General features: G+C 50.7%; 1 protein-coding gene across 4 annotated transcripts in view; it reads right to left on the bottom strand.

The window, feature by feature from the left end:
* Positions 1-2,488: 2,488 nt before the first annotated feature.
* LOC122366037 overlaps positions 2,489-12,118 on the bottom strand; it is a 101,911-nt gene continuing 92,281 nt past the window's right edge. For all 4 annotated transcript variants that reach the window (XM_043337793.1, XM_043337795.1, XM_043337794.1 and 1 more), the window contains 6 exons: positions 9,995-10,051; positions 8,907-9,515; positions 8,030-8,518; positions 6,158-7,784; positions 5,367-5,431; positions 2,489-5,142 (listed from right to left, as the gene is read on the bottom strand). In XM_043337793.1, the coding sequence (XP_043193728.1) occupies positions 4,429-5,142; positions 5,367-5,431; positions 6,158-7,784; positions 8,030-8,518; positions 8,907-9,515; positions 9,995-10,051 (3,561 nt within the window). In that variant the 3' untranslated portion in view covers positions 2,489-4,428. The remainder of the gene's footprint in view (positions 5,143-5,366; positions 5,432-6,157; positions 7,785-8,029; positions 8,519-8,906; positions 9,516-9,994; positions 10,052-12,118) is intronic.

The following is a 12,118-nucleotide window of genomic DNA, read 5'->3' as shown; positions in this document are numbered from 1 at the left end:
CACGTGAATGTCACGGGTGCATTTACTGGATTACTTTCAGGACGGCCAGATAGCAAAAGGCCATGTTCTACACTCCAGACACCTGCATATTAAACTGGGAACGGTGGCAGCCTGATTTCATATCACTGAAATCTGACTAGTGTCCTGCAACTGCGTGTAATACCCGTTCCGGAAGCGAACGCGGATTGCTTGTGCGAAGCTCGGAGCCTATTTCGAATAATTCATTCCAGTGTTGATAGTAGTAAATAGTATTGAATATGATTCTTCTTCAGTTGTGATTAAGTGCAGGTGTAGGATGCAAGCTTTACCGGGTTGATTGTTTTATAGTGATACATTGATGCATCGGGGTTATTTTGGTGAACAAGACACACTAAATATTATCTTTTCAAAAATAGGTAGCTGTAGAGTGTAGACCAGTAGCGGCGGAACACCTTCAATTAAGGGGGGAGGGCACTGCCGACCTTTGGTCCCATTCTTTCCATGCAACGCCCGTCGCCCATAGGGCTAATGTCAGTTAAAATGCCAAAATCAAAGGGGGGCAGCCTATGCTGTAGACCCTTCAGTATAGTATTAGGTATCAGACTGTAACATGATGACATCGTGTTGATAGTAAGTACTATCTTGACCGGGATGAGGCTCGATCACGGCCTCGATGTTGCCATGGCGGCACCTTTTTCTGAATAATAATAGCAATAGGTAGGTATAGGGACAGATACATCTATCTATAGCCATGGAATTGGAACAAGTAGCGGCAGCTGGCGCACCAGGGGATGAAGGGCATCATAAATGAGTCCAACTTCGGTGTATGCCCAACAATAAATTATGAATATAGGTACCTCCTGATCTTCAATTAAGCTCAAAGTCGCAAAAAAGCAGCACTTACCGCAAAGGGTTCACCACTTCTTGAGAAGCCACCGGCCCACCCGTCCACTTTAACAAATCTTCTGCACTTGCCCCGTGATGTTTTAATGGAATTGAACCTGCTACGAGCTTTCATTGCGACTGCGCTATAACACGCGATCCTAGCCCCCGACAGGCGGGGAGGGATGGGGGAGGAGAGGGAGCTCACCCGAGAGCGCCTAGCAACTACTGGCTGGCGACCTGACCTTACCCAAGGTCACCAGCTGGCGAGTAACAACCCGGAGTGCGTAAAACACCCTCAACCCTGAAGTGAGGTTGTATGTGTGTCTGTAAGCAGTGAATAACAACTTGACCCGTGCCCCATTGACAATTATTTCGCGACGCAGAGAATGTTTTTCTTATCGGTCCACCAGATATTTAAAAAGTCCCACTTCTTCTGCCCCCTTTCTCTCCCTTTCCCCGACTCCTGACTCCGAGTCCCTTTCCCCGACTCGGACTCCGGAAAAAGTCCGACTCCTGTAAGAAACTTTTATATTTGCAGTGCATGCACGCAATTCAAATGTAGCTTAACGGTTCAGCCGGAGGACATTGCAGAACAATTAAAAAACCCATGAACTAAGATAAAATACACATTTTTTCTGACTTGATCTAACCAATTTTTGGCTGCACAATCGCACCGATTTCATCTGAAATAACATAACGTCTTACGGGATGCACTTTCTACGAATCGTCACGAGCTTTTTCATTTGAGTAGTTACCGATTTTTCAGAAACTTTTGTTTATAATTTGGCACACTTGGGAAGATATGTAAATTCGAAGTGAAATAATCCCGGCGATATCGAAAATCAAAGAGTTGTCCACAGGAAAATTTGGTGATAAATTTAACGTTCACAATTTCTAGATTCTTGGCCACCCAATTTCTTGCAAGATGGCATGTTGGTGTTTTGACTATTGGCCCAAGTGCGTGCTGGAGACTTGGCAAAAACACCCTCAAACTCTTAACCTGGGGCTACTGGTTGTGTTCCTGGTCATCGTCTTTCTTGACAACTGGTCCAAGTCATGTGCCCCGCGCTGTGGAAGAAGCAAGGGCTCAGCATGTTGCCCTTCAACTCCCAGATGCCGAAGATAATGGACCAGCTGGAAATGACTTTGTCGTCGTCGAATACCGCGAATGATATTGACTGCTGATTATATCAAGTGAAATCATCACAATGTCGGTGATCAATGTGCACCTATTATGTCACTTTGACTACCAAATCCAGGAACGTGAATTATAGCTACTTTTAGCTGAAAATATCAAGTTTGAAGAGCCTCCACAGCTATTCATTCGTCGAAAGATAATTAGTCTTCTGAGATGAAATTCAAGCTCCAGACGATTTTTGAAGACAGCACGAATTCTAGGACATCTCAAGACGGCCGAAAACCAACCATAACCTATCGTCTAATACTTGCGATTTTTGGTATTATTATTTAAGTTTTGTACCTTGCCCTCCCATCCTCTTTTCTTTTCACTGTATCAGCACTCCTGTTCTGAACCTTTTCGCATCTCGAAATAAATCTCCCGTTGGCATTTTCATAAGCTCTTTTACCACCACTTCCCAGGAACCTGTTACGAGAAAACAACAAAATCATTTTATGTTTTATTCTGAACTACAAATCTAGTCTATGAACGCACGCAGTATAAATGATTCCTAGCACAGCTGTCATGAGAAACGCCGGTTACAACCACTTCAGATCGGTACTATTGGCTTTGGTAAGGCCGGCTAGGTGACTGGCGGGTCCCACGCCGGCGACAACTGCGCCATCTATATACAAAAATACAAACTCGATACAGCCGGACGCCCGAGCGGAGATCAAGATGGCGGCGCCCAAGATGGCGACCCGGCGAGCACTCGCGGCATTCGCCTTATAATGACACACTAAATGCATAGAGATCAAACACACTCGATGAGATGCGACCGCTTTTGTACTCGCTCTCAAGGCTATTTTGGCTGGGTGGCTTCGGAAGGGACGGTAGACATTTCGAAACACTCGCCAATGATTTGACAAATGACGTCATTGGATTCATATTGGAATAATGAATGACGTCACGAGCTCCCATCTAAGGCTTTCCTGATGAGATATCAATTGGTACACGCATTAAATGACACCCATGAGCGAGCGGATTCCATGACACAAGTTGCCAATGACACGACCAACTTAGCACAACCCAAACGAGTATCTACGGCCTACTGAAAAACGCCGGGACAGAGGCGACGGTAGCAAGCGTTACGATATTTCATGGATCTGAGAGTGCGACAGAATAGAAATATTGTGCGTTGTAGGAACAGCAGTTAAAGGTAGAACAATGTAACAAACAACGATCACACGGTAAAACAAAACACCTAAGAATCAGAATGCAGTTAGCCCATTATTTAGATTCAGGAAATATCGCAACACAATGTCCCATAGCTATCGCCTTTGTCATTCGTGATATGCGACCAAGTCACCAAACGTAATCCATTTGGTAACAAGGTCGCCGTCTCTTGGTAACACACGACCGAGTTCGGGGACTCGTTACAAAACACAAACTGGCGTAGATCCTGCCGGTTTGCCGGCTATATACAACAGGGCGTACAAAAATACCGTACAAAACTATGATACAGGGTCACGGATCAAAACCCAGCGCACACGCACGCACGCACGCATGTACGCAATTAAATAATATCGGCACTGGCTGCCGCGTTTACACGGGAAGGAGATCCAGCGGTGGTCCCACATGACAAAGTGCGACGGTTTAACATCACGATCCGTACAAAATAACCCTATAAGTGCTGCACACGTGAAACACAGGCCCACAGCCGGCGTACGGAATAATTTTACGGTGTAAAATGCCAACGTGATTAGTCAGATAACAAAAAAGGCATTTCACGTTGAAAAAGAATGGGCCCCAGGTGACAACCTATAGCTACACTTTGATCAATGACTTTGTGCTAGGTTGAAACACCACGGACCGCCCAGGAATGCTAAGAGATTGAATGGAAATTAAACAAACGAGTTAGTAGAGGAGGAACGGCAATCTATGACGTATTGCAAATGGGATTCGGAGCGAACTATTTACGACCAATAAAAAGTGCCGAAATTATATAAGTTGATGCACGGCATTTTACGCTGGCTAATAAACCGAGCCAAGAACTAATTGATAGAATTTCACGGAACAATTTCAAAGCATGGAGGCGCTCGGGGTAGCCAATCAGGGGAAAGGACGCTTGCAGTCTCAAGACGTATGCAAATGCACAAAGACATTACCGGGGACATGGGGGCAATCAATCCTTCGCCGCGCGCGCTCGCTTGCAATGAAGTTGAAGGATGGCTTACATACTTCCCTGTACGTACTGGCTCGCGCACTCCCGCCCAACCTCACCCCGAATCCGAAAACTATTGCCACTTTCATGATTAAATGCAGTGAAAAACAAAAGGCGACAAACCTTGCCCTAATTTCGAACACGATCCGTTTTCGCTCAATTGGTCCCGCCGCCGCCACCGCCTGTGCACAGCGCAGCCTGACTAGACGGGCCGCAGGCTCCCCTACGGCCTCCCTGAGGTGCAGTGAAAGGTGGCGTGCATCTGCTGAGGTGGCGCTCCCCGACCGTAGCCCGAGGGCACCGCGGTCACCGGCAGAGGCGGCTCCAGCGGCGGCGGCAGGGGAGGCGGCAGCGGCGGCGGGGCGCGTGGCGGAGCCAGCCTCCAGCCATTCACCGGGGGTCCGGAGCTCATCGCGTACACACTCCCTGGATCAAACTCCGGCCCTGGACCCCCTGCACGACCGTCTGGCGGCGGAGCCAACAGTTCCTCCCTCATCCCGCCTTCACTGCGACTTCCCTCCCCACCATACAGCACAGATTGCTTGCTGATGAATGGACCATCCATCATCGGTTTCTCCACTGCATACCCCGCGCTAGTTCCACCGAGCAGCATCCTCTTCGATATGTTCGCCTCCAGCGTCACACCCACCATGAAGATTTCCGTCACCACCTTCCGCATGGTGAAGGACAGCGTCATCGGCCAAGTTTGACTCCTCCAAGAAATATCAGACATCTTGCCGAAATTATCGCGCGCAAAACCAGCCAGTTTCGCAGCCACGTGATCTTGCAGCGAGTTGCACTCCGTTGTCCGAGAGCTACCTCGCCCGAGGCGGTCGAGGGCGGCTGCGAGGTCACCACACCACTGGTAGAAGTCTGAAGGGTGGTCCACCAGATAGTTAAACTCGGCCATTCCCAGAAAACCGCCGTACGGCTGCACCTACGGAAAGAGAAGAGAAAAAGTAGTTAGAGAAATGAATGCAGTAAGGTATCGAACGTAAAACGAATATTTAACTGTCGTCGTCGTTGTTGTTGTTGTTGTTGTTAAGGCCTGGCTAACCGCGGATAAAGTATTTTTATTTAGAGACCATTAACCAATAATAAAAAATCAGGTGCCGTCGAGCACATAATTTCGGCTTTCATCCGACAGTCAGTGGTACTTACCGGCACTAAGTTAGCGACTTTCCCTTGAAGGCGAAGCTCTTCTGTCTCCAAATGCCGGGCAGTCTCTGTGAAAGGGACAAAAGAAACGTCAGATACAATGTCAGGGGCACCAGCGTGATATGCCGAGTGAGCAAGTATTATTAAAAAGCTAATGAACGCCACTACAGACATTGCAGGCTGCAAAATAACTGATTTAGCAATCTTAATCAGGTACCAGCGAACCTCATACAAATAAGAGCCATACGCCATGTACCCGTATCAATTTATCGAGTCACGTCTTTCACTTCCACACTGTTTATAGTGTTCCACACTGTGTCACGCGATGTAAATGAAACATGAATACAAAACTATCGGTTATCAACTCAGTCTCCCACATTTGGCCCCCTTGGCACTATGCCAAATCCACAGCTCGGCCCACCCAGCTTCTCTCAGTTTTAGCTCGCAGCTGTGGCTCAAACGGTACTATTTTACTGCCGCCCCACACGCCACCCAGTAACAGTCCAATGACGTAATCACTCAGCCAAGGTCACATTTACGCTACCTACTACGCCGCGCCGCCCGGAACATGAGCTAATAACGTAACGGTTCGGGTGCGTGGGATCGGAAGGCTTGCGTGGTTGGGCTTGCTCTTGGGTGGTTACAGTTCGAGGTAAAATGGTGGAGATAGTTGACTTGGGTGGAGATCACAGTTGGAGTAAGTTGAAGGAATCTCCATTCTGCAAGGATGAATATAAAATGGATACCAAATGCAAAAGAAGGACAAATGCTCTGTTAGTACTGGCTGAACTTACCATTTAGCAGTGTTGTTTTCCACAGGTTGAGTCGCTGTCGCACCAGGTCCCTGCGACGACGAGCCTCTTGGTAAAGGAAGCTCGACGGCCCAAACGGTGAAGACTCCCAAAGTGGGTTTTCAGATCCTCCGTAAGACGAAGGAGGCTCGGCGAAGAAAGAGGATGCTGCAAGATGAGAAGGGCTGAGCGACTCGTGGCTTTTTCTCGGCGAGTTGGTGGCGGATGGAAACACTGCGTGGTAGAAGCTCATGTAATGATCAGCTTCGCCCGTGCTGTCGCCTTCCATTGCAGCTCTTGGAGCATCGGTGTTTTCTTCTTCTTTAGGGGAGCCTGTCGAGACTGGCTTCGCCGGTGGGTTGACTTCTGCGTCGGAGATAGGCCGAGCTGGATGTGGCAGAGGATCCTCAGAAGCTGGTGGGGCTTCATCCGGACCAGGTGATTCAGACTCCACCTGATTCAGATGATCTTTATCACATTCAGTTGGCATTTCTTCAGATGTCTGATCGGATTTTGACGGCAAAACTTCAGGAAAATCGCCTGACTTTTCAGCTTCTGGAGCAGAGGACAGCAGCTTTTCTTTAGACTCGATTCCCTCACCGAAAGGAGTACGACTGACTTCTGCGTCGCTTTCATCAGAAGACACAACCCCAGCCGCTCCCTCCAGTGGTTCAACCGCTTCAGTCGCCTCCCCAGGCAGGGCAGCTCCAGGATCACGTTCAGCATCCGCACAGGCAGCATTGGGTTCCACAAGCTTTTCTGTGCACCTTTCAGTGAACCTGACTTCAGATACTGCCACGTCTGTCGTCTCCGTCTGTGCAACAGAGTCCTTGTCGGCAGGCGAAGTTTCAGTTTCATCCGTGGATATTTCGCGATCATCCGATCCCGTTCCCGTTTGAAGAGATCCACGACCACCTTCTATTTCCAGTTTCTCTACATTATCACCATCCAGCTCTGCTGCCTCTTCACTCGTCGTCAGTTCACTGGCGGCATTTGAAACTGATTCAGCAGACTCGTCATTTGCCTCCTCAACCTGCTGGCTGTGTTCGCTGACTTCAATGACTTCCTCTGGCTTATCTTGATTGCCTTGATCTGGCCGCTCTTGATTATCTTCATCATCCATTTCGCCTGTCTTTCCCTCGCCGATCGCTTCATCCTTCTGCTGCTCATCGGCCGTCTCTTCCGACGAGCTCTTCGTGGGAGATGGTGGTGCTTCCAGGACTGCAGAGCCCCCACTCGGGCGTCGCCGCCCGGCCGCTGCAGTCCTACGGGCTAAAAAAGGCTGCTCAGAGTCGTCATGAGACAGCAGAGACTCCCCCAGCTGATCAGAGGGCTCCAGGCGCTGACCGGAGCTGCTTACGCGATCGCTGCAGAGGCTGGAGCCTACGCCCGGCTCGCCGAAAGATAGACCCGTCTGGAAGATGTTGCCAGTGATCTGGTAAGAGCCTGGCTCGGAGCCTAAGCTCGGGAACGGTTCGAACCCATCTGGCGGCTTGTTTTCCATCTGAGCTGAGATGTTGTGGTAGGACATTGGTGAGCCCTGCTGTTGATGCTGCTGCTGCATGGGCGACTGCGGCATGTGGCCGAAACTGTGGGGGCTCTGCGGCATCCCGTGAGGTGAGTGGACCATCTGAAAAAGAACAGAAGGATTGTGTTAGAGCCGGAATCCACAGCAGTGCACAGAGACGCCTGGCGATCAATTCAAGAACTAGAGATTAGTCTTGAGTTGGCTGAGCAATGGCTTACCAATGCTTCGGTGTACGAAAATAGTAACGCTAGGCTAGAGCAATGGTACAAAGTTTTTGGGTGGGGACGCCTCGAAATGTTTAAATAACTAGTGGTGGTGAGAAGAAGACTGAAACCCTAGTATCTCACCTGTTGTATGGGCGACTGGGGCAGATGATGGGGCGACTGCGATGTCTGGCGCGACCCCTGCGCCACCTGCCGCACTGGCTGAGACGAGTGCGGCGAATGCGCCACCTGGTGCGGAGAGTGTGGCACTTGATGAGGCGAATGCGGCACTTGGTGCGGCGAGTGCGGCACCTGGTGTGGCGAATGCGCAACTTGATGCGGCGAGTGCGCTACCTGATGGGGCGAATGCGGCACAGGCGAATGCGACACCGGCTTCACAGCCGGCGACTTCTGCTGTCTCTCAAAGATCTTCAACTTGAGCTTGTCGTGTACGCTGAGTGGCGGCGGCGGATCCATGGGGTACATCTCTCCGCCCATGCCGCCGCCTCCTCCGCCGCCCAGGGCGGGGGCGGGGGCGGGGGCGGAGGTCCCGCTGGTCTCGCCTGGACACCGGTCGACCGAGCTAGAGCTGAGTGAGCTGCTCGGGCGGCGGGAGGATGCTTGGTGGCCAGGCTGAAAGAAAAACAGAGACAAAATGTCGTCAGATTGGGGACATGATTTATGGTAAGGGTCAGAGAAAATGGAGACAAATTATCGTCAGATTGTTCACCAGATAACAAAAAAGACTGAGACCAAACATCGCTACAATGCTATCTTACAGCGGTTTCAAGGAGCCCTTTTTCGAGCGAGGGCAACAAACCGACGACCACAAAAGTTAACATATTAATCATACAATGGCATGAGGCCTCATTGAGTTATTCCCATACTAACGTAACAAACACATAAGTATTTACGTCAAATTATGTTTTTGGTTGAGCCACGAACTCTCTCAGCTGATCAAAGTCCTCATTCAAAGCACACACACGAAACTCACATTGCTCTCCCACCGATGAGAACTCACCTGGAAGTTTAAAGACGTGGACAGCTGCGGCGCGTGGCTGAGCGGTGTGATGGTGGTCGACACCATGAGTCCCGGACGTCCCAGCGGGTGGGGCGTCAGCGGGGACGGCTTGGGCAGCACCCCACTGTTCGTCACGGGGATGAGTAAGTGGGATCCCTTCTCGGCTCCTGTACTCACTAGGTAGCTAGGTCCCGGACTGAAGCCATTCCCCGATCCATTCGAACGCACTGACGGAGGGTCCGGTAGACCAGGATAGCCTCCGGAGGTCACCCCGCCAACTCCTCCGTTGCTTCCGGTTCCAAATGGATCACCAAAGTGATCATCGGGCTGGTAGAACGGCGCTCCACCCGGCTGGGGGTATTGATACTGCACGCGCGAGTCGTAAAAGTGCGCCGCGGGCGCCGGAGGAGCTGGAGCGACAGAAATCTGCGGATACTGCTGGCCGGTCCACTGGGCGGCGCCGTTCTGTCCAGGGGCTGCTGAAGACCATGGAGGTTGACCGGTGCCGAACGAAGGCGGATGAGGCTGGTGTGGTGGAAGAGTTGGTGGGTGGGGTGGCTGGCTGGACGGCATCGTCATAGAGCTGCCGAACACCGAGCCCCCGGCAGACTGTGGAGGAGGAGGGTGGAGGTCAGCGGGGTCACCAGGGGTCAGGTCATCAACACATGACGAGGTGAGGTGATGAAAAACTGTCTGCTGAGATGAGATATCGATGGGATGACGTCACGCAAGGTTAACAATGCAAAAGTGAAGCATCGAGCCTTGCAAAGGGTGCAAAAAATATTGGACATGTGACACTGCAACGTTAACGTCAATGTTACCAACCAAGTTAACACTACAACCAGCGCAGAATAATCCAAGTCCAAGGAAGGTGCCAAACTACCAACTTCATCAGCACACACACACAAACAAATAAAGAGCCTTCAAATTTGCTTGCAACTCACAGAACGTCAGCAGCAATAAGCTAGATATGACCTTTTCTAATAAGAAATGCCCAGTATCTCTCCCATTCAGGACACAGTAACGAATAATCTAACGGTTTTATGACGCAACTCAAATTACGTCATTGCTCAAGCCGTAACACTCACCGGTCGACTGAGACTGCCGTGAACGCTGGCACTTCTGCTGCGCTCGCCTCGCGGGGGCTGAAACAGAAGAAGAAAACTTGTAAGACGAGAGTTGGCAAGAAACCAGACGTTCGAGCGTCGGTGACCAATACACAAACAGTTCGATGTTTGTCAAACACAAACACAAAGACATGAGTCGAAAGACGGTTAACAGTGGACGAATAAACAACAAACGGGAGACAAGTAGGTAGGCTCATATAATGATGTAAATAATGCTTCTGTAGTTATTCAAGCGAAAAGGGAGAAAAGAGACTCGTAAATAACCAGGGCGTGTTTCCTACAAGGGTTGAAGCGTCTCACGATTCGACCGAATGAAAGTTTCGCCTCCCCCGGGATTCGATCACTCCGGCCCTGCTGTAGTTGCCACCGCGCTCAATAGATGTCACCACGGTCTCCACGGCGCCCACCGCCAGGCTGCTGTCTGGCCGCACGCCAGACGCCGGCGCCCGCAGCGTCGTAGTAAGAGTGACGTCATAGTTTGTAAACAACGCCCGCGGGCGCCCGGCGCGTGCGTGGGTTCGGAAGTGACAGCGGCGGCGGTGGTGGCATGCGACGCATTTTATGAGTTTAAAAAGCGTCCCAGACCACCCCAAATGCGTGCCTTGAAAGCTAACTGAGATGGGGAGGGTGTTGGGAGGGACACGGAAGACGGGAAGGGACAGGACAGGATAGAAGGAAGAGTGGGCGGGACAGGCTAAATGACACAGAATGAGAGCGGTAAGGACTAAGACAGACAGTATGTGATAACTGCGAGTTTGGGACATTGGTGTCCTGTAACAATACAAAGAATACAAAACCGGGTGTGCTGGGATGTAAAGCATAACGGGCGTCTACTGGCAAAAACAAAAGCTCTTTCGGACTAGCTTTGGCGACATGTCTTGCCAAGCTGATAGGGCATCCCGTATCACAGCTATGAGCTAACGCATAGCAAACTTTCGCTCGGAAAGCGCGAAGTCCCAGAGAACAAAGACCAAAGCTGGCAGCAAATCGACTCATTTTGCCAGAAAATAAGCAGGAAGTGTGGAAAACGAGTGGTATAAGAGGATAAGTGCTGGGCTCGGGGCACGCTGGCCACCTGACGCTTCAGCGATACAGCGGAAATCGTCGCCATTTTCGACGGAGACACCCAAAAATTGATAGTTCATGGAAGAAGTTTCCGACTTTTTCGTTTAATAGCATTCGAATTACGCTATAAATGCCAGGCTAGAAAAATATCTGCTGATATTGCCTAAAACATTCTCAAAAAATATCCGTAAACCTGAGCTGAGGCACGACTTTCATGCGCTCGTGACATTGTTACTTTGCTTCGTTACTTTCCACAACTTTTAGACCTTGTCACGGTAAACAACGTTATACAGCAGGGCGTTGTCCCTTCCGCAGATAAATCGTCCCCATCAACCCCTTTCTGTGTTGGCCGCTATGGCCAGTTTCAGCCCGTAACGCCGCTTCCTCCCACGACCAACTGGTGAGCCCTATTGAGCCACCGGGCCCGGCTCCACCAGACGCTTTCTAGCGTCATTCACGGCCCAGCTTTGGCCACATATCGCGCCGCTGACAGGTCCAGCTGCACCACGAGCGCCGCACGCGCGCGCACCTGGCCGCAGAAGTCACGTGACCCGACTGTGCGCCGGTAGGTCGACGCTGGGAGATATCACGTGACCGGCGGCGTCGCCTGAGGCTGACAGCAGCAGCTGTTGGGTGTTGAGTCATATTGGAGTCAGCTGACTCACGGCTGCAGTGAAGTGAGTCACGTGACTGTCCATGAGACCAATCGGAGGTTAGTGTGTGTTAGTCACGTGTGGTCAGTGACCGTAACTATGGATGGGCGTTTAGTCATGTGACATATCCTCCATAGCACGTGTGCCATGTCAAACGTTTGCGGAAGTACGCAGAAGCCATTGGATCATCGGCTGAGTCACTGACCTTTGACCTCAGTCCAGTGACCTAACCAGACACCACTTCATAGTTCAAACTGTGTCAAAGTGACACCATGTTTAAGTGACGCGGTGATTAATGCACATGACAGTTGCCGCGCAAAACCAGGCCAGTGCGTAGCTCAGTCGCGAATTCGCAGAGCGACGTCAC

Source organism: Amphibalanus amphitrite, unplaced genomic scaffold (assembly GCF_019059575.1).
Source record: "Amphibalanus amphitrite isolate SeventyFive unplaced genomic scaffold, NRLGWU_Aamphi_draft 000780F_arrow, whole genome shotgun sequence".
Taxonomy (NCBI): domain Eukaryota; kingdom Metazoa; phylum Arthropoda; class Thecostraca; order Balanomorpha; family Balanidae; genus Amphibalanus; species Amphibalanus amphitrite.
The sequence above is the reverse complement of the archived record's forward strand: the minus strand, read 5'-3'. Positions and strand labels throughout refer to the sequence as shown.